General features: G+C 36.9%; 1 protein-coding gene across 1 annotated transcript; it reads right to left on the bottom strand.

Moving 5' to 3' along the window:
• Window positions 1-350: 350 nt before the first annotated feature.
• On the bottom strand, window positions 351-23,686 carry AADACL2 (arylacetamide deacetylase like 2). Its single transcript, XM_065943714.1, has 5 exons — window positions 23,549-23,686; window positions 9,471-9,693; window positions 6,619-6,688; window positions 2,975-3,146; window positions 351-953 (listed from the first exon to the last, which is right to left on the bottom strand). Exons 1-5 carry the CDS (start codon window positions 23,684-23,686, stop codon window positions 351-353), a joined length of 1,206 nt encoding a protein of 401 aa, XP_065799786.1.
• Between the last annotated feature and the right edge of the window lie 2,346 nt (window positions 23,687-26,032).

Here is a 26,032-nt window from a genome sequence, read left to right on the forward strand (position 1 = left end):
CTTAAAATTACTTCTCACTCACCATTACCATTCATGTCACTACTAGGAAACTATCATATGTATGTTGCCTATAATCATACTTATTTTTATACTTTACTATGAAATTTGTGAATATTTAATATGTATCACTCTGAATAAATTACATTTATTGGGATAAATATGGTACAGTCTTCTTTTTAGCAAGATCTAATATTAGGGAAATTAAGTTTTTTCAAAGATACACAATAATTTTGCTTTGATTTAAACCTTGATTGATCAAAACTAACATCATATTGTCACTTAAATTCACAAATCTCAAAACATAGACTTTGGACTATAACACTGATTAGCTAGTTAGTTTTATGTACTACTTACAGATTTTCTTCTAGCCAATTAATATACTTATCTTTTATTCTAATGCCTAGTTGTAAGTACATTGGCGAGGTCATGAATGATAAAGCTCCATGGATTCCATCCTCCATATGGTCATGAGAAACTTTAACTCCAACATTTTGCAGTCGTGAGACATACATAAGTCCATCATCTCTTAGAACATCATGTTGACAGGTGAGGATATACGTTAAGGGCAGATTTTGCAACTGGGAATCATTGACTGCCAAGGGTGATAACCTACTATCCAAAAGTATTGAATACGAAGGGTTAAGTCCTCCAAGAATTGGTTCAGTATATACATGGTTTTTCTTGTACTTCTCAGGAAGGAAGGTGCTCCAGTTAACCAACTTGAACAGGTGCATTGATCCATGAGGCATGTGTTGATTTTTCATCATTGCCTGGGGAAGTGCTTTATCCTGGGTCAAATGTAGGCTTGCAAGTCTGATTGCCAGTTTCTTTGACAGAAGTGGACCATGCTCAAATTCTTGGTGAGATGGCAAGGACAAATCAATGACCTGTAAGCCAGGGTATATTAAAGCTTGTGCTTTCAGTTTATATTTGAATTCTGGATCATTCTGTATCTGAAAAAAGACGCAGTAAAATGTGAGTGAGTCCAAGCCTTCCAAGCTATAGGAGTAGGAGGCTTTCCTCCAGTCACATCAGCTCTTATGTAAATAATTACAAGAATGATATAGTACCTCATAGTTACACATTAAGTGCTTTAAAAAGTGTCATCCCACTTTCATCAATAATGATTCACACACAGGTTTACTCACATATGACAACCAAATAAAAAAAAATAATTATGTAACGCCTGTGAACAAGCAGTCTATACTGAAAAATCTGACCTACAGTAACCTGAGAAGAAATAATGAATGTAATAATAGAATACCATTATTCAAACTCACATATTAACTAAATTCAAATGGAGTTCAATCAAGTTAAAAAAAATATTCCTAACATACAATTTGTCTTTTGGAGAAGAGAGTATAGTGGCACTAGTGGTAAAGAATCTGCCTGCAGTGCAGGAGATACAAGAGACTTGGGTTTGATCTCCGGGTCAGGAAGATCCCCTGGAGGAGGAAATGGCAACCCACCCCAGTATTCTTGCCTGGAAACTTCCATGGACAGTGGAACCTAGTGTGTTAGAGTCCGTGGGGCCACAAAGAATCAGATATGTCTGAAGTGACTGAGCACACACACGCACAATAAACAACTTGTCTTTTGGAGAAAACCAAAAGACAAAAGTGTAGTGTGGTGGGAAATAAGCATAGTAATTAATGAAAATTTTAAGAGCAAAAAAAGACATGGAGCATTGTATTTGAAGTTTTTCTTTCTTACAGAAATAAGAAGCATCCTAATATATCAACTGTGGGGTGAGATGAGCTACCATATATTTTCCTTTCCTTTGATTTTACTCCTACACTCTAAAGAAGAAAACTTAAAAGTAATCTGAGGAGCCTAACCCCAGACCAACAGCCTCAATGGTGACATCTATAGAAATGAATATACCAGTTGCCACTACACATGAAAGGCTCAGTCTCTGGAGGGTGTTTCTTAATGCTAATCCCTCCCAGAAGTAGCTGACATACAAAATGAGAATTAATTGAAATTAATCCCAGTAGAACCTCACAAGGAGGCGTGATATCCAACCAACTGCAAACTACACATTCAAGGTATAGTGGGAGCACAGTTTCAAAAAGATGATGAAGAAAAACAAATTTGTCTAACAATCTCTCTTATGCCCTTGATCCCTTCCCAGTGTCCTCCATACAGATTATTTTCTAAATCAACTGGCTCATGTAATAAGCAGAGTGGAGGAAACAACAGCAACCTCAAAAACAAAAATGAGACAGAATGAGAGGTCAAAAATGAGAGAAACTCAACCAACGCTTTCTCAGGCTAGTAGCAAAGTCATACAAGAGGAGTTAGAAGAGCCTGCTGGTTTTACTGGTAGGTATCCTTCTTATGTTAGTTTTGCTCCATAAAATTTAGTTTTGGGGGTAAAAATTATCTATTATCTATTGAATTATCTATTGAATTAAAATTATCTATTGATAATTTGAAATCATTCTACTAAAAATTATCTATTGAATTCATTTTTCAACTATATTAGTTATTGGGGACAATTGTTTAACTGCACACAGCAATGGTTTTAACATAGACCATTTTCTTTTTTATTATAGTAGTGATTCTTCCTTGCAAGCATACCATGTGGCCCAAATGTTATCTGCTAACATTCCACTGAAATACATGAACTACAATAGCTAAGGAGAACAAAAAGTCCCTTGTCATATTAAACAGTGGCTCCTAGACATTGTTCTGTTTCCTTCAAAATTGTTAACTAATTAAAAGCCTTATTTAGCACTATATATCACTTTTCCTCAATGCTGCTAAAGCCACATTGTCTAATGGTAAAATTATGTAAAAGGACAGGAGGGTTTCTTCTGTTTTTTGTTTCTTTTTCCCCACTTAGTAGCTTAAAATATAAAACCATTAAAAATATCCTAACAAAGAAAGTGATTATTTTGTGTTAGAGTTATGGCATGTGTGTATGTGTTATAAATATATATATATATAACATATAACACATACAGCTTACCAGTTGAGTCACTCCTGCTGCAAGTGTACCCCCAGAACTATCACCTGAAATACAAACTCGATTGGGGTCCACTCCATATTTTGCAAGGATTTTATCCTGTAGAAAGAATTTGACCACAGAAGCAACATCCTCCTGAGTAACAGGAAATTGATATTGAGGAGCTAGTCTAGGGCTTCAGGAAAAAAAAGAAAGAAAGAGACAAACATTTAGGTTTAAACTTCAGTTGCGTAAATCCACGTGTCTCTCTATTTAACCAGCAGGTCCAGAGAACAAAATTGGCCCTACTTTCGATCTTTAGTGTCATCAGTCATACCTGGACTTCCTACTAACTTCTGTTTTTAAAATAAAATGTAGATTCTTGTATAATGTTTTTAAAATATTTGTTCTATGGAAGATGAAAGAGATCAGGATTCTATCTTTATCCTCATAAAATTGTCTAGAATTTTTTCGGCAAATGTGCAATCAATAGGGGAGATGATCTCTCTGTAGCATTTATTAGATTCTCAAGTGCAGTTGGTAGCAAATATTTTCACAACCATATTAAGTGTGAGCACTAGATTTTCAAAGCAGCAAATCTGAGAATGAATGATTTGTAGAGGTCTTATGTTAGAAATTTATTTAGGTAAAAATTCTACAAAATAGCGTGTTCTGTTATCAGAATTTGTATCATAAGCTGAGTACATGAGTATGAGCTTACATGTGACCTGAAAACATAATTCAAAATAAATATTTAAGTATAGTAAGTGATCTTGCATGACAGCTGTAAATGTCATTCTAAGACAAATTATTAGAGCATCTGTTAATGTATCCACTATATATCTCTCTCTCTATATATATATATGTATATACATATATTTTTAAAATTTTTTCTTCTAATATTGAGGTAAACTCTATTGGGCTGTATTATTTCTACCTATAATAGTAACCTTACTTTGCAAAAGAATTAGTGAATTAGTAATGTCAGTATCAACCATTAAATGCTGACCTGATGACTCTTACAATCTTGTCATATTGTAACTATATCTAAAATATCTGAAATGTAGTATAAATTAAGGAATATAACATATCAAAAATGTATTGTTACTTTAACTGGCCTTCAGGGTACAAAAAAAGAACAAATATCAGAAGTAACTGATTGAATTCTTTTTTTTTTTTTTTCTCTTCTTTTGTTTTTTTTTGTTTGTTTGTTTTTTTAGTGGGTTTTGTCATACATTGATGTGAATCAGCCATAGAGTTACACGAATTCCCCATCCCGGTCTCCCATCCCACCTCCCTCTCCACCCGATTCCTCTGGATCTTCCCAGCCCAACAGGCCCGAGCACTTGACTCATGCCTCCCACCTGGGCTGGTGGTCTGTTTCACCACAGATAATATACATGCTGTTCTTTCGAAACATCCCACCCTCACCTTCTCCCACAGAGTTCAAAAGTCTGTTCTGTACTTCTGCGTCTCTTCTTCTGCCCTGCATATAGGGCCATCGTTACCATCTTTCTAAATTCCGTATATATGTGTTAGTATACTGTAATGTTCTTTATCTTTCTGGCTCACCTCACTCTGTATAATGGGCTCCAGTTTCATCCATCTCATTAGAACTGATTCAAATGAATTCTTTTTAACGGCTGAGTAATATTCCATGGTGTATATGTACCACAGCTTCCTTATCCATTCGTCTGCTGATGGGCATCTAGGCTGCTTCCATGTCCTGGCTATTATAAACAGTGCTGTGATGAACACTGGGGTGCACGTGTCTCTTTCAGATCTGGTTTCCTCAGTGTGTATGCCCAGAAGTGGGATTGCTGGGTCATATGGCAGTTCTATTTCCAGTTTTTTAAGAAATCTCCACACTGTTTTCCATAGTGGCTGTACTAGTTTGCATTCCCACCAACAGTGTAAGAGGGTTCCCTTTTCTCCACACCCTCTCCAGCATTTATTGCTTGTAGACTTTTGGATATCAGCCATCCTGACTGGCGTGTAATGGTACCTCATTGTGGTTTTGATTTGCATTTCTCTGATAATGAGCGATGTGGAGCATCTTTTCATGTGTTTGTTAGCCATCTGTATGTCTTCTTTGGAGAAATGTCTGTTTAGTTCTTTGGCCCATTTTTTGATTGGGTCATTTATTTTTCTGGAATTGAGCTTCAGGAGTTGCTTGTATATTTTTGAGATTAATCCTTTGTCTGTTTCCTCATTTGCTATTATTTTCTCCCAATCTGAGGGCTGTCTTTTCACCTTACTTATAGTTTCCTTTGTTGTGCAAAAGTTTTTAAGTTTCATTAGGTCCCATTTGTTTATTTTTGCTTTTATTTCCAATATTCTGGGAGGTGGGTCAGAGAAGATCTTGCTATGATTTATGTCAGAGAGTGTTTTGCCTATGTTCTCCTCTAGGAGTTTTATAGTTTCTGGTCTTACATTTAGATCTTTAATCCATTTTGAGTTTATTTTTGTGTATGGTGTTAGAAAGTGTTCTAGTTTCATTCTTTTACAAGTGGTTGACCAGTTTTCCCAGCACCACTTGTTAAAGAGATTGTCTTTTTTCCATTGTATATCCTTGCCTCCTTTGTCAAAGATAAGGTGTCCATAGGTTCGTGGATTTATCTCTGGGCTTTCTATTCTGTTCCATTGATCTATATTTCTGTCTTTGTGCCAGTACCATACTGTCTGAATTCTTAAACTCAGTACAATACGCATCACGATTTTAAAAGCATCTTAAAGTAAGAAAGTGGTATGTTAGGTTCAATTATAGAGAGAAAGGGAGAGTATCCTAATTACTGTAAACGAGAAGTACCTCTGAAAACATCTGACTCTTCTGATTGCCCTAAGGCAGCATTAGTGAGTAGGACAGCAGTGGTTGCACTTGTGTGTTCTATTTAATACCTTTAAGTTCTCAATTAACAAAAATACTACTGTGTTCTCTGTTTGCTTAACTTAAGTCTACTTAATTGATTGGAAAATGGGAAAAAAAACTTCATTATGAAGATGAAGTACAGAGAACCCCTGAATAGATCACATAGTACTGGACATATGCTAGTTTTTCTTGTATATTGTTGGAAATTTGGGCAAAAATCATTAGCACTCAAGTTCTCTCATTTTGAGAATGATTTTAAATTTTCAGATGGTCCCAACATTTGCATCTGATGTTTCTCCAATTAAGAGTATCTATGTAGCCAATATCTTCTAATAAATTATAATGAAAATGAATCTAAAAAAGAATATATATGAGTGTAATTATATCACTTTGCTGTATACTTGAAACTAACACAATATGGTAAAGCCACGGCACTTCAGTGAAAAAAAATCTATAAAATTAATCTTTTATCACCAACCCAAAAAACCCCCCACAAAACTCAGCATCCCAAATGTATAATGGGCAGCTAAGCACCTAGACATTTCTAGAAGTACCACAGCTGTGTTGCCAAAGACGTTCAGCTTGTGGTGCCTCTCAGAAGTCTGTGCAATGACAGAGGTTGAAGGGAAACTAGGTACCTTTGAGGAAGATAAGATAATGTAACATTAGCAAAAGCTACTAACATAAATATAAGATCCCTAGGTTCCAAGTCCTCTGGGAGGCTTGGGTGCCTTCTTTGGAAACCAAAACTATGACACAAGGGCAAGAATCACAATATTAAAAAAAATCAAGGTCTTACTCCACTGAAACAACAACAGCATCAACTTTGTTTGCCGTCCATCTATTCAGGAGGTCCAAAGGTGTTTGCTCTGAAATGAAGAAATTAATATGAACGTCTATGCTGTAAATAAATGGCAGTTGAAAACCAACAACACTGTGAAACCTGACAGAAATATGATTAATTGGTGGGATCGTCACACTTCCACGTTTCCTGCTGCCACATGTTAGGATTCAGAGATGAAAGATTTGATGGCTGCCATCAAATGCGGAAGGTCACTGCAGAAGGAAATACATTCAAAGAATCATGAGAATACATACAGAGCTCAGGGAATTAACTGTTAATTACAATTGAAACAAATATTGAGAGAGAAGTAAGATATAAAGTAAAACCACATTGGAAAATAGGAATACTGGTTCCAGTACTTGGATGCTACACTAAAGATTTCTTTGTCAACAAGGCGATAGATCTTACCAAAGAATTTAGTTATAAAGTCTATGACCAGATTTGCATATAACAGAAGCAAATTAGAAAAAGGGTGACATAAACAAGGAAATAGTGGTGAGCAAAAAAAAAAAAAGGAGAAGCAACAGAAGGAAATAAAAATAATAATTTTTTTAAGTGTGGAGAGAGAGAAAAATCTATTTAGGAAGACAGGTGGGCATAATTGGTTATTAAACATAGATGCTAAGGTACAATAAGTAATCGATTGCAGTTCTCACATTCATAGAACAACAGCTGAGGATCAGTTCCTCTGCTTGTTTTCTTGAAGTTGTTTTTACTTTTGTTGTTTATTTGGGTTTATTTTTTCCCTAGACTATTGGGGTGGGGAGTAGATATGATTCAGGTTGTTTAATCATGTTAACCTTAAATTATCTGTGGTTCCTCCAAATATGCTGGCAAGCTCTGAAGTTCTATACATATTGATCTTAAACTTAGGACCGTGGTTACAGCTGGAGGTACAGCTTTGGAATTCAACAGCATAGGTGTGAGGGGTAGTGCTGAAAAGTGGAAAGGTCTAAATACAAGAGCATGAAGAGTCAAAAACTAGTGAAAGGGCTCCTGGAGAACACCAACACTTATAAGATCTAAAAACAGGCCCATTTTGTGCATTTGTTTATATTTGCTTTATTTTAAAGAAGGAGAAACATGTGAAGTTAAGGGGGAGAGGCAAAAATCAAAAGAAATTTGTTTCATAGAAACCAAAGGAGCAGAGAATTTCAGTGAAGCAAAGATGAGGGATCATTGTCAAATTACACAATTTAAGAATTCTTAAAGGAGGAATTAGATTCCACAGTGTATAAAAATGAGCCTGAGAAAGATAAGAGAGTGATAAGTGACTATCTAGAGAGAAATATTTGGAAACAAGGAAGATCAAGGTAGAAGATGTTATAACATGTTTAGGTGCCAATAGAGAGGACACATTTATAGATAGAAGAAAAATATTGATTAAAATCCTAACAATAGTAGGAAATATGACCACAGGCAAAAAAGAGATTAAATCTTGGCAAAGATAAAAATGCATTTTTCTACAATGTAAGTAGAAAGAAGTAAAGTTAAGAATTAATACAGTCTATAATTTTTGAGGACATATATTGTTGGCAAGGAGTAAAGAGTGGATGGTTGCTGAATTTGCACAGACATTCTTGATAGATGAGGGAGGATAAGCTGAGAGACTTGAAAGAGCATGAGGTTTTGAAAATGGCATTGATATGAAGGATAGGAACTAAATACACACAAGAGACAACATCTTAAAACCACCTTGAGGGTTCATAAGATGAAACTGCTCACCAGTGGTGTGAGGGTTAAGCCTTTTGATTCTGCTGACAGGCCTTGGTTTGGTTTTTGGTCCCTCCACTTGCTAATAGGACTTGGAACAAGTTACTGAACCATTCTGTAGCTACCTTACCTCTAAAAGCATGATAATAATACCTATCCTAATATTGTGAGTATCTATCAAATAAGAGTGGACCACTCACCAAACTACTGTGGCATTTGTGGTTATTTTGAAATGTTAACAGATCACAAAATCAAAATTCTGGATATAATCACTCAGGCTGTGTCTCTTTGATGAAAGGTGTCTTTTCATTTGTTTCTTACATTTTGGAGTTCCTTCAATATAATATCAATCATATTCTGTGCTGTATGGTGAATCAATAATATCAATAGTCTAAAAGCAACTGTGTATATATGTGTGTATGTGAGTGTGTGTATGTTTGAGCGTGTTTGAGTTTGTGTCTGTTTGAGGATGTGCATGAGTGTGTAACTGTCTTAGCTATCCCATCATACCTCTTGGAATCGTCTCCAAACATTAGACAGAAATATACTTGAGGAGAGGTACTTGATTACTCAGGTGTATTTTATTTTTCAAGCTCAAAAATATGCATTGGATTCTAAGCCTCGACGTGATAAGTATTGATGCATCACTTCTACAATATGAGTATGCATTTGCTACTTGAAAGTTGCAGATATTATCACTTTTGAACCAACATTTAAATCATCTTATTCACTTCTATTTTTCTGAACCTAAAACCAGGTCATTAAGTAATTTCAAACTTAACCTTTAAGTTTACTACTTGAATCTCCCATTATACATTGTCAGTGTAACTTTATTTGATAATAACTTTTTTAAAGCAAAAATCTCACCTGATATTTTTATGATTTATTTACAAAAAAAGTATATGAAGACATATATATGAACCTTGACTGATATAGCTTATCTCTCTGCTAAGTACACTTACTTACAAACATAAATTATATCAACAAAATTTCTGCCAAATATAATATACAAAAATTATTTTAATATAAATACTTATAATGTGCAACACATACAAACACAAATACTCACATTTGCTTATATAAAAAGTACTTACTGTAACTTCCTAAGACAAAGGCACCACCATGAATAAAAATTACAGCTGGTCTCTGGCTTTCTCTCTTCCTCTTCGGCAAGTACAAACGTACTGGAATATCACTAAACGTTGTATCCATCACTGTAACATTTTCATCTGAAACTGGTTGTGTATAGTCCAGTTTTATTATTATGGAAAACAATTCATCAAATCTTTTAAGACCTATTTTTTCCAATATAGTAGACTGTCAAAACAAACAAAAAAAAAATTAGAACTTTAAATGTTTCAGTTTTTAGTAATATCAATACATATAAATATATAATCAAGGAGGAAGAATAAAAAATGAATAATACCATAAAACTACTAGAACTCATCAATGAATTTGGTAAAGTTGCAGGTTGCAAAATTAATACACAGAAATCTGTTTCATTTCTCTACACTAACAACAAAAGATCAGAAAGAAAAATTTAAGAAGCAATTTCATTTACTGTTGCATCAAAAAGGATAAAATACCTAAGTATAAGCCTACCTAAGAGACAAAAGACCTGTACTCTGGAGGGTATAAGATGCTGATGAAAGAAATCAAAGAAGACACAAACAGGTGGAAAGATAAACCATGTTTATGGACTGAAAGAATCAATATTGTCAAAATGACTATACTACCCAAGACAAGCTATAGATTCAATGCAATCCTTATCAAATTAACATTGGCATTTTTCAGAGAACTAGAACAAAGGAAATCTCAGAATTGTGTAAGGAGACACAAAAGACCCTGAATAGCCAAAGCAGTTATTAAAAAGAAAAACAGAGCGGGAGGAATCAGGCTCCCTAATGAATACTACAGAGCAACAGTCATCAAACAGTATGGTGTTGGCACAAAAAATAGAAATATAGGTCAATGGAACAGGATAGAAAACCCAGAAATAAACTCATGCACCTATAGTCAGTTAATCTATGACAAAGGAGGCAAGACTACATAATGTAGGAAAGACAGTCTCTCAACAAATGGTGCTGGGAAAACTGGACAGCCACATGTAAAGAAATGAAATTAGATTATTCTTTAACTTCATACTGGAAAAGGGAATGGCAATCTACTCCCGTATTCTTGACTGGAGAATCCCATGAACAGAGGAGGAGCCTGGCGGGCCACAGTCCATGGGGTTGCAAAGAGTTGGAGACGACTGAATGACTAACACACTAACTCTCTGCACAAAAAATTAGCTCAAAATGGATTAAAGGCCTAAATGTTAGGCCAGACACTACAAAACTCTTAGAGGAAAACATAGGCAGAACACTCTCTGACATAAATCACAGCAACATCTTTTTCAATCCATCTCCCAGAATAATAAAAATAAAAGCAAAAATTAACAAATCGTACCTGCTTAAAAGCTTTTGCACAACAAAGGAAACAATAAACAGAAAGACAACCCACAGACTGGGAGGAAATATTTGCAAAGGATGTGACTGATAAGGGGTTAGTCTCCAGAATTTACAAACAGCTTATGACACTTAATAGCGTCAAAACAACCCACTCAAAAAATGGGCAGAAGACTTGAGTAGACATTTCTCTAAAGAGGACACACAGAGAGCCAACAGGCGCATGAAAAGACGTTCAACAGCACTAGCCCTTAGAGAAATGCAAATCAAAACTACAATGAAATATCACCTCACATCAGTCAAAATGACTCTCATCAAAAAATCCACAAACAACAAATGCTGGGGAGGATGTGAAGAGAAGGGGACCCTCCTGCACTGTTGGTGGGAATGTAAATTGGTAGAGCCACTATTGGAACAAGATGGAAGTTCCTTAAAAAACTAGAAGTAGAGCTGCCATGTGACCCTGCAATCCCTCGCCTGGGCATATATCCAGGAAAGAAAAGGGCCTGAAAAGATACATGCACCTCAGTGTTCATTGCAGCACTGTATACAATAACCAAGACATGAAAACAGCCTAGATGTACATTGACAGCGGAGTGGATAAAGGGGTGGTACATGTATACAATTCACTATAGCTCAGTCATTGAAAAGAGTGAAATAAGGCCATTTGCAGCAACATGAATGGACCTAGAGAGTGTCATACTGAGTGAAGTAAGTCATAGAGAGAAAGAGAAATATTATATGACATCCCTTATATGTGGAATCTAAAAAGAAGTGAACACATGAACTTACTTACAGAGCAGAAAGAGATTCACAGACTTAGAAAACATACTCACATCTGCCTGAGGGAAGGGATAGTTAAGAATTTGGGGAAGGTCATGCAATACTGCTATATTTAAAATGGATAACCAACAAAAATCTATTTTATAGCACATGAAACTCAGCTCAACATTATGTGGCAGCCTGGATGGGAGGGGTGTTTGGGGGACAATGGATACATGTCTGTGTATGACTGAGTCCCTTCATTGTTCACCTGGAACATTCACAGCGTTGTTCATTGGCTATACCCCAATACAAAATGTTTCTGATATTAAAAAAACAAATAAATATAATAATACTGTAGAGGTCTCATTGTACATCCTAACACATATACTATAGGTTCAGTTCAGTTCAGTTCAGCTCAGTCGCTCAGTCATATCCGACTCTTTGTGACCCAGGAAACGCAGCACGCCAGGCCTCCCTGTCCATCACGAATTACCGGAGTTTACTCAAACCCATGACTATCGAGTCGATGATGCCATCCAGCCATCTCATCCTCTGTCGTCCCCTTCTCCTCCTGCCCCCAATCCCTCCCAGCATCAGGGTCTTTTCCAATGAGTCAATTCTTCACATCAGGTGGCCAAAGTACTGGAGTTTCAGCTTCAGCATCAGTCCTTCCAATGAACACCCAGGATGGATCTCCCTTAGGGTGAACTGGTTGGATCTCCTTGCAGACTCAGGGACTCTCAAGAGTCTTCTCCAACACCACAGTTCAAAAGCAGCAATTCTTCTGCACTCAGGTTTCTTCACAGTCCAACTCTCACATCCATACATGACTACTGGAAAAACCATGACCTTGACCAGACGGACCTTTGTTGGAAAAGTAATGTCTCTGCTTCTTAATATGCTATCTAGGTTGGTCATAACTTTCCTTCCAAGGAGTAAGCATCTTTTAATTTCATAGCTGCAATTACCATCTGCAATGATTTTGGAGCCCCCCAAAATAAAGTCTGACACTGTTTCCACTGTCTCCCCATCTATCTGCCATGAAGTGATGGGACCAGATGCCATGATCTTAGTTTTCTGAATGTTAAGCTTTAAGCCAACTTTTTCACTCTCCTCTTTCACTTTCAAGAGACTTCTTAGTTCCTCTTCACTTTCTGCCATAAGGGTGGTGTCATCTGCATATCTGAGGTTATTGATATTTCTTCCGGCAATCTTGATTCCAGTTTGTGCGTCTTCCCGTGATGTACTCTGCATAGCAGTTAAATAAGCAGGATGACAATATACAGCTTTGACATACTCCTTTTCCTATTTGGAACCAGTCTGTTGTTCCATGTCCAGTTCTAACTGTTGCTTCCTGATCCGCATACAGGTTTCTCAAGAGGCAGGTCAGGTGTGGTATTCCCATCTCTTTCAGAATCTTTCACAGTTTATTGTGATCCACAGAGTCGAAGGCTTTGACATAGTCAATAAAGCAGAAATAGATGTTTTTCTGGAGCTCTCTTGCTTTTTCGATGATCCAGCGGATATTGGCAATTTGATCTCTGGTTCCTCTGCCTTTTCTAAAACCAGCTTGAACATCATGGAAGTTCACAGTTCACATATTGCTGAAGCCTGGCTTGGAGAATTTTGAACGTTACTTTACTACCGTGTGAGACAAGTGCAATTGTGCAGTAGTTTGAGCATTCTTTTGGATTGCCTTTCTTAGGGATTGAAATGAAAACGGACCTTTTCCAGTCTTGTGGCCACTGCTGAGTTTTCCAAATTTGCTGGCATATTGAGTGCAGCACTTTCACAGGATCACCTTTCAGGCTTTGAAATAGCTCAATTGGAATTCCATCACATCCACTAGCTTTGTTTGTAGTGATGCTTTCTAAGGTCCACTTGACTTCACATTCCAGGATGTCTGGCTCTAGGTGAGTGATCACACCATTGTGATTATCTGGGTCGTGAAGATCTTTTCTGTTCAGTTCTTCTGTGTATTCTTGCCACTTCTTCTTTTAACATCTTCTGCTTCTGTTAAGTCCATACCATTTCTGTCCTTTATCGAACTCATCTTTGCCTGAAATGTTCCCTTGATATCTCTAATTTTCTTGAAGAGATCTCTAGTCTTTCCCATTCTGTTGTTTTCCTCTATTTCTTTGCATTGATCACTGAGGAAGGTTTTCTTATCTCTCCTGGCTATTCTTTGGAACTCTGCATTCAAATGGGAATATCTTTCCTTTTCTACTTTGCTTTTTGTTTCTCTTCTTTTCACAGCTATTTGTAAGGTCTCCTCAGACAGCCATTTTGCCTTTTTGCATTTCTTTTCCATAGGGATGGTCTTGATCCCTGTCTCCTGTACAATGTCATGAACCTCTGTCCGTAGTTCATCAGGCTCTCTGTCTATCAGATCTAGTCCCTTAAATCTATTCCTCACTTCCACTGTATAGTCATAAGGGATTTGATTTAGGTCATACCTGAATGGCCTAGTGGTTATCCTTACTTTCTTCAGTTTAAGTTTGAATATGGCAATAAGAAGTTCATGATCTGAGCTATAGTCAGCTCCTGGTCTTGTTTTTGCTGACTGTATAGAGCTTCTCCATCTTTGGCTGCGAAGAATGTAATCAATCTGATTTCACTCTTGACCATCTGATGATGTCCATGTGTAGTGTCTTCTCTTGTGTTGTTGGAAGAGGATGTTTGCTATGACCAGTTCGTTCTCTTGGCAAAACTCTATTAGCCTTTGCCCTGCTTCATTCCGTACTCCAAGGCCAAATTTCCCTGTTACTCCAAGTGTTTCTTGGCTACCTACTTTTGCATTCCAGTGCCCTATAATGAAAAGGACATCTTTTGGGGGGTGTTAGTTCTAAAAGGTCTTGTATGTACTCATAGACCATTCAGCTTCAGTTTCTTCAGCATTACTGGTTGGGGCATAGGCTTGGATTACTGTGATATTGAATGGCTTGCCTTGGAAATGAACAGAGATGATTCTGTCATTTTTGAGATTGCATCCAAGTACTGCATTTTGGACTCTTTTGTTGACGATGATGGCTACTCCATTTCTTCTAAGGGATTCCTGCCCACAGTAGTAGATACAATGGTCATCTGAGTTAAATTTAACCATTCCAGTCCATTTTAGTTCACTGATTCCTAGAATTTGACATTCACTCTTGCCATCTCCTGTTTGACCACTTCCAATTTGCCTTGATTCATAACCTAACATTCCAGATTCCTATGCAATATTGTTCTTTACAGCATCAGACCTTGCTTCTATCACCAGTCACATCCACAACTGGGTATTGTTTTTGCTTTGGCTCCATCCCTTCATTTTTTCTGGAGTTATTTCTCCACTGATCTCCAGTAGCATATTTGGCACCTACCAACCTGGGGAGTTCCTCTTTCAGTATCCTATCATTTTGCCTTTTTATACTGTTCATGGGGTTCTCAAGGCAAGAATATTGAAGTGGTTTGCTGTTCCCTTCTCCAGTGGGCCACATTCTGTCAGGTGCTTCGAAATAAATCCACATATATAGTGTTTTTTAAATGAGTAATGTGGTCAATTTACTTGCAGCTTATCTTATATTGGTCTACTTATTTCTTAATTATGAATTATAAATTTTATCTTAAAAATTATTTGAGAAAAGATTTTCAACTTCTTTGGGTATTCTAAATATTTTCATTTAACTCATAATTTAATTTATATAAAATTTCATAAAGTGTATACTTATGACTTTACTAATAAAACTATGCCCATTTTTTGAACTGCAAACACATTCCTGTTTTTAAGAAAGACTTGGAGAAAAAAAAACACTATTTGTAAATTTTATGCCATTGGAATCAAGCTCTCTTTACTGTTTTTGGTAGGCTTCTAATATCTTTGTAGTATCTTCCACTACTAGTCACAAAAAAAAAAGAATTGTGAAATATTGTGGAGAAAAAGAACATTACACAGCATTTATTATTATAGCTATCAGAGGTTGCTTAAATTTTATGACTTATTTTAAAAAATCATATAAGCAGTCTGCTTTAATCATGAGGATACTGAGACCTAGAAAGTTCCAGTTTCTGACCCAAGCTAGATGCCTAGTAATTGAAAAGATGTAAATACATTTTTCTAGACCACTGCAATATATACTACTTGTAGTACTCTACATATAATTTATGGCTAAATTATGTTTTACAAAAGAGCCTATAAGAAATGGAGCAAAGAAAAATATTAAGAGATTGAACAATCAGAGAAGAAAAAGAAATAAAAGGAATCCAGATTGGAAAAGAAGAAGTAAAACTCTGTTTGCAAATGACATGAACCTCTATATAGAAAACCCTGATGATACCAACAGAAAATTATTAGAGCTAATCAATGAATAAAGTTACAGGATATAAAATCAATACACAGAAATCTTTTGCATTCCTATACACTAACAATGAGAAAACAGAAAGAGAAATTAAGGGGAAAATCCCATTCATCATTGCAATGAAAAGAATAAAATACTTAGGAATAAATTTACCTAAAGAAACAAAAGACCTATATATAGAAAACTATAAAACTCCGATGAAGGAATCAAAGATGATACATATAGATGGATAAATATACCATGTTTGTGGATTGGAAGAATCAATATAGTGAAAATGAGTATTTTAGTCAAAGCAATCTAAAGATTCAGTGCAATCCCTATCAAGCTATTTTTCTCAGAACTAGAACAAATAATTTCACAATTTGTATGGAAACAAAAAACCTAGAATAGCCAAAGCAATCTTGAAAAAGAAGAATTGACTGGAGGAATCAATTTACCTGACTTCAGACTATACTACAAAGCTAAAGACATCAAAACAGTATGGTACTGGCACAAAGACAGAAATATAGATCAATGGAAAAAAACAAAAAGCCCAGAGATAAATCCATGCACCTATGGACACCTAATCTTTGAAAAATGAGGCAAAAATATACAATGGAGAAAAGACAATCTCTTTAACAATTGGTGCTGGGAAAACCAGCCAACCACCTGTAAAAGAATGAAACTAGAACACTTTCTAATGCCATACACAAAAATAAACTCAAAATGGATTAAAGATCTAAATGTAAGACCAGAAACTATAAAACTCCTAGAGGAAAACATAGAAAGAACACTCTCTGACATAAATCACAGTGAGATCCTCTATGACCCACCTCCCAGAGTAATGGAAATAAAAGCAAAAATAAACACATGGGACCTAATTAAACTTAAAAGCTTTTGCACATTGAAGAAACCAAGGCAAAAAGACAACCTTCAGAATGTGAGAAAATAATAGCAAATAATGTTACTGACAAAGAATTAATCTCCAAAACATACAAGCAGCTTATGCAGCTACATACTAGAAAAATAAACCACCCAATCAAAAAATAGGAAAAGGAATATGCCAAGGCTGTATATTGTCACCTACTTATTTAACTTATATGCAGAGTACATCATAAGACACGCTGGGATGGAGGAAACATAAGCTGGAATAAGATTGCCAGCAGAAATATCAATAACCTCAGATATGCAGATGACACCACCCTTATGGCAGAAAGTGAATAAGAACTAAAGAGCCTCTTGATCAAAGTGAAAGAGGAGAGTGAAAAAGTTGGCTTAAAGCTCAACATTCAGAAAACAAAAATCATGACATCTGGTCCCACCATTTCATGGCAAATAGATGGGGAAACAATATCAGACTTTATATTCGGGGGCTCTAAAATCACTGCAGATGGTGATTGCAGCCATGATATTAAAAGATGCTTACTCCTTGGAAGGAAAGTTATGACCAACTTAGACAGCATACTAAAAAGCAGAGACATTACTTTGCCAACAAAGGTCCACCTAGTCAAGGCTGTGGTTTTTCCAGTGGTCATGTATGGATGAGAATGTTGGACTATAAAGGAAGCTGAGTGCAGAAGAATTGATGCTTTTGAACTGTGGTGTTGGAGAAGACTTTTGAGAGTTCCTTGGACTGCAATGAGATCCAACTAGTCCATCCTAAAGGAGATCAGTCCTGGGTGTTCATTGGGAGGACTGATGTTGAAGCTGAAACTCCAATACTTTGGTCACCTGATGCGAAGAGCTGACTCATTTGAAAAGACCCTGATGCTGGGAAAGATTGAGGACAGGAGAAGAAGGGGATGACAGATGATGAGATGGTTGGATGTCATCATCAACTCAATGGACATGGGTTTGGGTGGACTCCACGAGTTGGTGATGGACAGGGAGGCCTGGTGTGCTGCGGTTCATGGGGTCGCAAAGAGTCGGACACGACTGAGTGACTGAACTCAAAAAATGAATCAAAAAATGGGCGAAAGAACTAAACAGACATGTCTCCAAAGAAGATATATACAGATGGCTAGCAAATACATGAAAATATACTCAACATCACTCATAATCAGATAAACGCAAATCAAAACCATAAATGAGGTACTATCTCATGCCAGTCAGAAAGACTGCCGTCAAAATTCTCTAAAAAAACAAATGCTAGAGAGGGTGTGGAGAAAAGGAAACCCCCTTACACTGTTGGTGGGAATGCAAACTAGTATAGCCACTATGGAGAAGAATGGAGATTCCTTAAAACCTGGATATAAAACTGCCACACGACCCAGCAATCCCACTGCTTGGCACACACACCAAAGAAACCATAATTGGAGACACATGTATCCCAATGTTCATTGCAGCACTGTTCACAATCGCTAGGATATGGAAGCAACCCAGATGTCCATCGGCAGACGAATAGATAAGAAAGCTGTAGTAAACATATACACAATGAAATATTCAGTTCAGTTCAGTTCAGTTCAGTCGCTCAGTCGTGTCCGGCTCTTTGCGACCCCATGAATCACAGCACGCCAGGCCTCCTGTCTATCACCAACTCCGGGAGTCTCCTCAAACTCATGCCCATCAAGTCAGTGATGCCATCCAGCCATCTCATCCTCTGTCATCCCCTTCTCCTCCTGCCCCCAATCCCTCCCAGCATCAGGGTCTTTTCCAATGAGTCAACTCTTCGCATCAACTGGCCAAAGTATTGGAGTTTCAGCTTCAGCATCAGTCCTTCCAATGAACACCCAGGAGTGATCTCCTTTAGGATGGACTGATTGGATCTCCTTGCAGTCCAAGGGACTCTCAAGAGTCTTCTCCAACACCATAGTTTAAAAGCATCAATTTTTCAGCACTCAGCTTTCTTCACAGTCCAACTCTCACATCCATATATGACCACATGTCCCATTACTTCTTGGCAAATGGATGGGGAAAAAGTAGAAGCAGTGACAGATTTTTTTTTTTTTTTTTCCTCCAAAATCATTGCAGAATTGACTGCAGCCATAAAAATTGCTTGCTCCTTGGAAGGAAAGCTATGACAAGCCTAGAAAGCTATTAAAAAACAAAGATATCTCTTTGCAAACAAAGTGACATAGCTATAGTCAAAGTTATGGTTTCTCCATTTGTAATGTATATATGTGAGAGTTGTACCATAGAGAAGGCTGAGCAACAAAGAAGTGATGCCTTCAGATTGTGGTACTGGAGAAGACTCTTTAGAGTTCCATGGACTGCAAGGAGATCAAACCAGTCAATCCTAAAGGAAATCAACTCTGAATAATCATTGGAAAGACTGATGCTGAAGCTGAAGCACTAATACACTGGCCACCTGATGCAAAGAACCAACTCTCTACAAAAGACCCTGGCTGTGAGAAAGACTGAAAGCAAAAGGAGAAGAGGGCCACAGAGCATGAAATGGTTAGATAGCATCACCAACGCAATGGACGAGAACCTGAGCAAAGTCTGGGAGAGAGTGAAGAAAGCCTGGCGTGCTGTAGTCAATGGGTTTGCAAAAAGTCTGACACAACTTAGCACTGAAGAACAACAAATGACTTGTATCCCCAACAGGAAAAACTGTCTATAGTTAAAAAGGGAAAACAAAGAACAAATCTTTTAAAACGGAGGAACAATTAAACATGCATGTCACCACAAAAACATGGAATAAGGTATAGACACAAGAAACAATGCTCAATACTTGTAATCATAAAGGAAATGCAAATGTGTACCACAATCGAATATTTTGAAACAATAATTAAAATTGCTCTTAAAATAATTGAAAATATTAACTGTAGGAAGGACACAGGACAACTAAAACTTTCACATTTTGCTGGTCTGATTGCCAAATTGTACTAGCTCTTTAAAAAACAATTAGGTAGTTTGCTATATGTTAAGTATACATTTATAATATGACTCAGAGCATCTAATTCTAGGTATTTAACTGATAGAAATTAAAATTTTTGCTTATTCAAAATCCTGTATATGAGTGCTTTTTCAGCTTTATTCATATCCACTCCAAAGTGGGGACAACCCAAATACCTTTCAACTGTTTATTTAGAATAAGCCATGATACATCCAGCTTCCCTTGTGGCTCAACTGGTAAAGAATCTGCCTGCAGTGCAGGAGACCTGGGTTCAATCCCTGAGTTGGGAAGACCCTGGAGAAGGGAAAGGCTACCCATTCCAATATTCTGGCCTGGAGAATTCCGTGGATTGTATAGTCCATGGGGTGGCAAAGAGTCGGACACAACTGAGTGCCTTTCACTTTCACTTTCATGATACAACCACATAATGGAATACTACACAGCTTTAGAAAGGGTTGAACTTGTGATCCTCTCAATGCATGGATTACTCTAGAAGATACCTTTATTTTTTATTTATTTTATTTTTGGCTGTGCTGGGTCTTTGTTGCTGTGCATGCTTTCTTTCGTTGCAGCGAGTGTGGGCAACTATATTTGCAGTGTAGGGGCTTTTCATTGTGGTGGCTTGTCTTGTAGAAGAGAATGGCCTATGCGGTGCATGTGGAATCTTCTCGGACCAGGGATCAAATCCAGGTCTCCTGCATTGGCAGGTGAATTTTTAACCACTGAACCACAGGGAAGTCTCTCAAATGTATTATGTTTAGTGAAATACATTAAGCTGGACACATGCTTCACATGCAGATGAACCCATCTGGGCTTCCCAGGTGGCTCATGGTAAAGAACTCACCTGCAATGTGGGAGACACAGGAGACACGGGCAAGATCCCTGGGAGAAGAAGATCCCATGGAGAGGGTAGTGGCAACCACTCCAGTGTTCTTGCCTAAAGAATCCCATGGACAGAAGCGACTAGCAGGCTACAGTCCATGGGTCTCAAAGAGTCAGAAACAACTGAAGTGACTGAACACACACACACACACACACACATATACACGAACCCATTTATGATAATTCAGAAACACAAAGTGTACAGGCATACAATGACCAGCAGTTATCAGATGTTTAGGGTGTGGAAGTGTTTACTAAAAAGGGAAGCATGAGGTGATTTGGGGGGTTATGTTTTCATGTTTTGATTTTGATGCTGGTTATATGAACCTCTACTTATATTAGACTACATAGGACTCTATAATCAATAGGCTGACTTTTATGCAAAGCTAAAATACAATTTAAAATTTGGCATACTGTTGAAGAAAAGTAGTCTGAATATAGACTGTATGGTTTGGTTCTCAATTCTCAAAATTATTACCTATGTGTCTTTGGTTTTCTTATTCCCTGTGCCTCATTTTCCTCATTATAAAATGAGGATAACTATAGTGACTTCTTCAAAGTGCAACTGTAAGTGTTAAATCATAGTTTTAAGGAAATTGAAGCAGGACAGGGTTCATCATAAGAACCCAGTAAATTTTAGATTTTTTCATTGTCAATATATGTGAAAAGTACTCTTAAATATTTTCATTGCTGGTTGAAGATAATCATAGTGAAGATAATTTCAATTTAGCAGATATACCACTTTAAAGTGAACTCTACTTAACGCACAGTGGTGACATGAACGAAGAGGAAGTCCAAAAAGGAGGGGATGTATGCATGTAAATGGGTGATTCATCTTTCTGTACAGTAGAAACTAGCACAAACCTGTAAAGCAAATATACTCTAATGAAAATAATTTAAGAAATTAACTTTTTTAGGGTTTTTGCCCCTCATTTCTGATAACTCTGATGATGGGAGTAGATACTTACTGGATTTCTACTGAACAAACACCAGCTACCATTTTAGACATCACTACATGCTGTCTTGGAAAACATGCCCTCCTTTTCTAATAGTAATGCTGCAATTAGTTTATAGATTTCTCACTTTGCAGTTGAAGAAATTGAGCCACAGAAAAATGAAGTAGACTCTTTTAAGATCTGGATTTTAAATTCATGTTCTTTCTTCTACTTTATGCAGCCAATAATATGAATGTCTAACTCTGTAGTCTTGTTTTTCCACATCATTTGATCAAGAATTGTTGCACATTATAAAATTTACTTACCACAATAACAAAGTGATTATTACTTGAGCAATCAGAAGCTGATTGATTGCTAAAATAATTTGCATGTATAGTCAAGCAAATGCAAAAGCCGTTTCTATTTTACATGTGCAATATTTTAATTCTGTTTTGCATTTGATAAACTAGAAGTTGAATTCTACAGTTGCAAGGTTTCAGAATGTACTAACATTGATGAAGCAGGACAGTAAATAAGCATTAGTTACTCTGAAGTTTAAAGCTATAGAAGCTCTTCAGACAATAACATGGCAGTTTCTCTGTAGGGCTGGCACTTGCTCATTTTTCTCTCTAATCCAGTGAATGAAAAGGTGAAGCATTCACAATAAGAGGGAATACTGAAGGCAACAGGTCATGCGACACACTTTTAACTTCAGGCAGGAGATACCTTGGGATCTAGTTTGACAGATCTGTCATCTTCTCTGAGTAGCACACCAGACAGCCACTTCCTGGTACCACACACAGCTCTGTCTTCTCTGATCACTTACTGCCTGTTGATGCATTGTCCCTCAAACTTCCTATTGTCCACATCATTTATAAGGCCTCCAGTTAGCAGCATGCTTTGATAGGGGAGCCTGATACTTTCAGTGAGGTAGATCTTAGTTCAAATTCTAGTATTGTTACAGAAAAACCTAAAATGGAGCAATTTAGTATTGAAGATAGACAAAAGCAGTGGTTTTCAAAGTATGGGCTTCAAATTCTTGTGGGTCTCTGAGAGATAGTCAGGAAATTCACGTAATACTTTGATACTTCCTGCCTTTTTTAAAAGTCCAATTTCCTCATGAGCATGTAGTGGAATTTTCTAGAAGCTACACGACATGTAATATTGCAACAGGTTAAATGCAAAAGCAGATGGTGACTCCAGCTCTCTTCCATAAAGTGAGACATAAATGGGATTTGCAAGAACGGAAAACAATATCACTGTTATTTATTTTAACTTCTAATAGGTTTGCTATATTAACATCATTATTACTATTAAGTGCATTGATTTCTTTCTCTCTCTCTCTCTTTTTTTTTTTTTTTTTTTGCCACACTTTGGGGCATGCAGGATCTAAGTTCTGCTACCAGGAATTGTACATAGGCCCCCTGCAATGGAAGTGTGGAACCTTAACCACTGGACTACCAGGGAAATCCCTGAATGGTATTCTAATGAGGTCTGTTTCTAATGCAAATACTAATAACTATAACCCACATTACAAAAGTTAATTGAGTCTCAATATTTAAAAGGTATAGGTATAGAAGCTAAAGACTTCAAAAATTACTGAGAGAGACATTAAAACAATATGGGTACTAAATGTACATCAAAATATAAAAATATAATCAGTATACAGGAGTAAGTTTAAGAAAATACATGATTAGTTTTTCTCAGAAATATAAAATATTAATTGCTTTAAAATCCCTTAAATTTTCCACTTAAATAATATTATTTCTTTTATCCTTGGCACAGTATATTTTGTATTTATAAGAGCAAAATTTTATCTCCCATGTTTTATACAGATTCAGTAGTTTATAATGATTTATTAAATTAAACAGATTAATAATATTTGAATGATTTATCCTAAAAAAAAAAAGTCATTTTCAAAATACGAATTACAAGAAATTTTACATGTGCTTGTAACAAGGAATCCCAATCCCTTGGAAAAAAAATTACCATAAGTGAAGTAGCTTTTATAGCAGCATCCATGATCCTTACTTTCCAGGGTTCTTCAATGTTTTCTGGCATTGGTGTATAAATATAAAAAGCAAAAAGAATACAAATCAGTCCAAAGCATAAAATTTTGTACCCCATGATATTCTTTTCACAACCTCTGGGTAGCGATGATACAACGTCACCGTATATATACTAAAATGCTAAGTAGTAGGATAAAGGCACATGACAGAGCCTCTCAAGTAATCTGACTATGTTAACCATGCTGACCTAACACTCAGTTCCAAAATTAAGAATGACCAGCTGTAGCTGGTTCAACAGCTACACACACACTCTATCTGAAACACAGTTCACAATATATCTCATGAAACATGCAGACGGAGTAGCAAAGAGTTTAGAACATTGGCCGAAGCTCCTTCATCCTGTGACACTATCACTGACTCAGTACAATAAATTTTACTATGCGTCTAAACAGAGCACAAGATAAACCATAAAGTCTGTTTCTCCTATTTTTATTTTGCAAAGATTAATGTGAAGAGCTTGAATCTCTTTGCAAAACAGAAATACAGACCCAGACATAGAGAACAGACATCTACACTCCAAGAGGGGAGGAAGAAGTGGATTGACATGTATACTTTATACTATGCACAAAAAAGATAACTAAAAAAAACTACTGAAGAGTGTAAAGGAAAAAGAAAAAAAGATTAAAAACAAACACACACAAATACACACACACAAAAAAAAACCCCAAAGCCTGTCAGGTAATATTTAGTCATGCTGAAGGCTAATATCTTTGTCATACATTATTACAAAATTAAAATCCACTTTGGTAAACTAAGCTTTAGACAAGAAGAGTGGAACCTGTTCTTGGCAGAATTAATTCACCCAGTCCAGAAACACTTATAAAGTGTTTCTTTACATTGAAAGGGAATCTTTTTAATCTATTTAGTTGGATGATCATGCAAAAAGTATGTATTCATTAAACAAATATTTATTGCATATCTTATATATGCTAAGTACTGGACAAAATGGTAAGAAAACTGAGCAAAAATTTGGCATTTACCCAGTCCTTTGTGAATCTTTTTTTGAACTAACTTTCTGACTTTCTAGTAAACTCCTAGTGGCACAGATGGTAAAGCGTCTGCCTACAATGCGGGACACCCGGGTTCAATCCCTGGGTCGGAAAGATCCCCTGGAGAAGGAAATGGCACCCCACTCCAGTACTCTTGCCTGGAAAATCCCATGGACGGAGGAGCATGATAGGCTACGGTCCTTGGCATCACAAAGAGTCGGACACGGCTGAACAACTTCACTTGCACTTTCACTTTTTTGACTTCCATTTTCCTTAAGACCATTCTTGGGGAGTCTTTTCATAAAACAGTAAATCTGGGGCCTCTCCCATTTCTCCATTCATTTTGCAACAGAAGTTATTATTCTTACTGTAATTGCTGTTTTATCCCCATGCCATCATTTCTTGCTACAACCCTGCTTTATTATCTATCTAAGCTTCAGACTGAAAGGGGTAAAGATGATTATTCTAAAACAGTTGAAGAAAAAGAACCACATGGATGGAAGAGGATAAGAAGGGTGCAAAAAGACTAGTGGAAAAGTCAACATTTTGAAATATCAGTCTAATCTTGCACACTCATCCTTTCCCATCTTCTTTGGAACCTAACTGGCCCTGCCCTTCTCCCCAGTGGCTAGCTCTTTTTCTCTTGATTTCTAAATGACAGAATATGCTATCAGAAAATAGAAAAAATTATAAATTCTTCCTACATTCTGAAACCTAATCTCTTATATTAATAAAAAGAATTCTTGATAAAGACATGAATTCATATGCTTTATTGCAATATGGAAGAGCTTCAAATGCAGAAATAGCTTTCCTTGGTTGATGATTTTTCCCTCATGGATGTGGTGGTGAGGGAGGCTGATAAGCAGGTTGAAAGCAGAGAAATATTTCCCAATGTTTCTGCTGGGAAATATATTTCCCCATATTTCTGATGTTGAAAGCAGAGAAATATTTCCCAATGCTTCTGATGTATGCCACATTCCTGCTGAAAAGAAGTATCTGCCAAGCACATGCCGCTGCTGCTGCTGCTAATTCGCTTCAGTCCTGTCCGGCTCTGTGCGACCCCACAGACGGCAGCCCACCAGGCTCCCCCGTCCCCGGGATTGTCCAGGCAAGAACACTGGGGTGGGTTGCCATTTCCTTCTCCAATGTATAAAAGTGAAAAGTGAAAGGGAAGTCGCTCAGTTGTGTCCGACTCCACAAACTGCATGACCCCATGAACTGCAGCCCACCAGGGTCCTCCGTCCATACGATTTTCCAGGCAAGAGTACTGGAGTGGGGTGCCATTGCCTTCTCCGGCCAAGCACATGAGACAGAGTTAAATATCAAAACTGTAGAAAACAGATGTGAATTGAAACTGATTAATGTTACTATGTAGTCACAACTCAGGTCAATTCCTGATTAGTTTGAAGTAATTA

Source organism: Muntiacus reevesi, chromosome 8 (genome assembly GCF_963930625.1).
Source record: "Muntiacus reevesi chromosome 8, mMunRee1.1, whole genome shotgun sequence".
NCBI classification, from domain to species: Eukaryota; Metazoa; Chordata; class Mammalia; order Artiodactyla; family Cervidae; genus Muntiacus; species Muntiacus reevesi.

Excerpts from the sequence above, each read along its gene's own strand:
- AADACL2 (XM_065943714.1), bottom strand. The coding sequence starts at position 23,686 with ATGGGGTACAAAATTTTATGCTTTGGACTGATTTGTATTCTTTTTGCT. Across the intron at positions 3,147-6,618 it reads GCTGTTGTTGTTTCAGTGGA|CCCTAGACTAGCTCCTCAAT; the intron begins GTAAGACCTTGA and ends TTTTTCCTGAAG. Across the intron at positions 954-2,974 it reads CAGCAGGAGTGACTCAACTG|ATACAGAATGATCCAGAATT; the intron begins GTAAGCTGTATG and ends GTCTTTTTTCAG.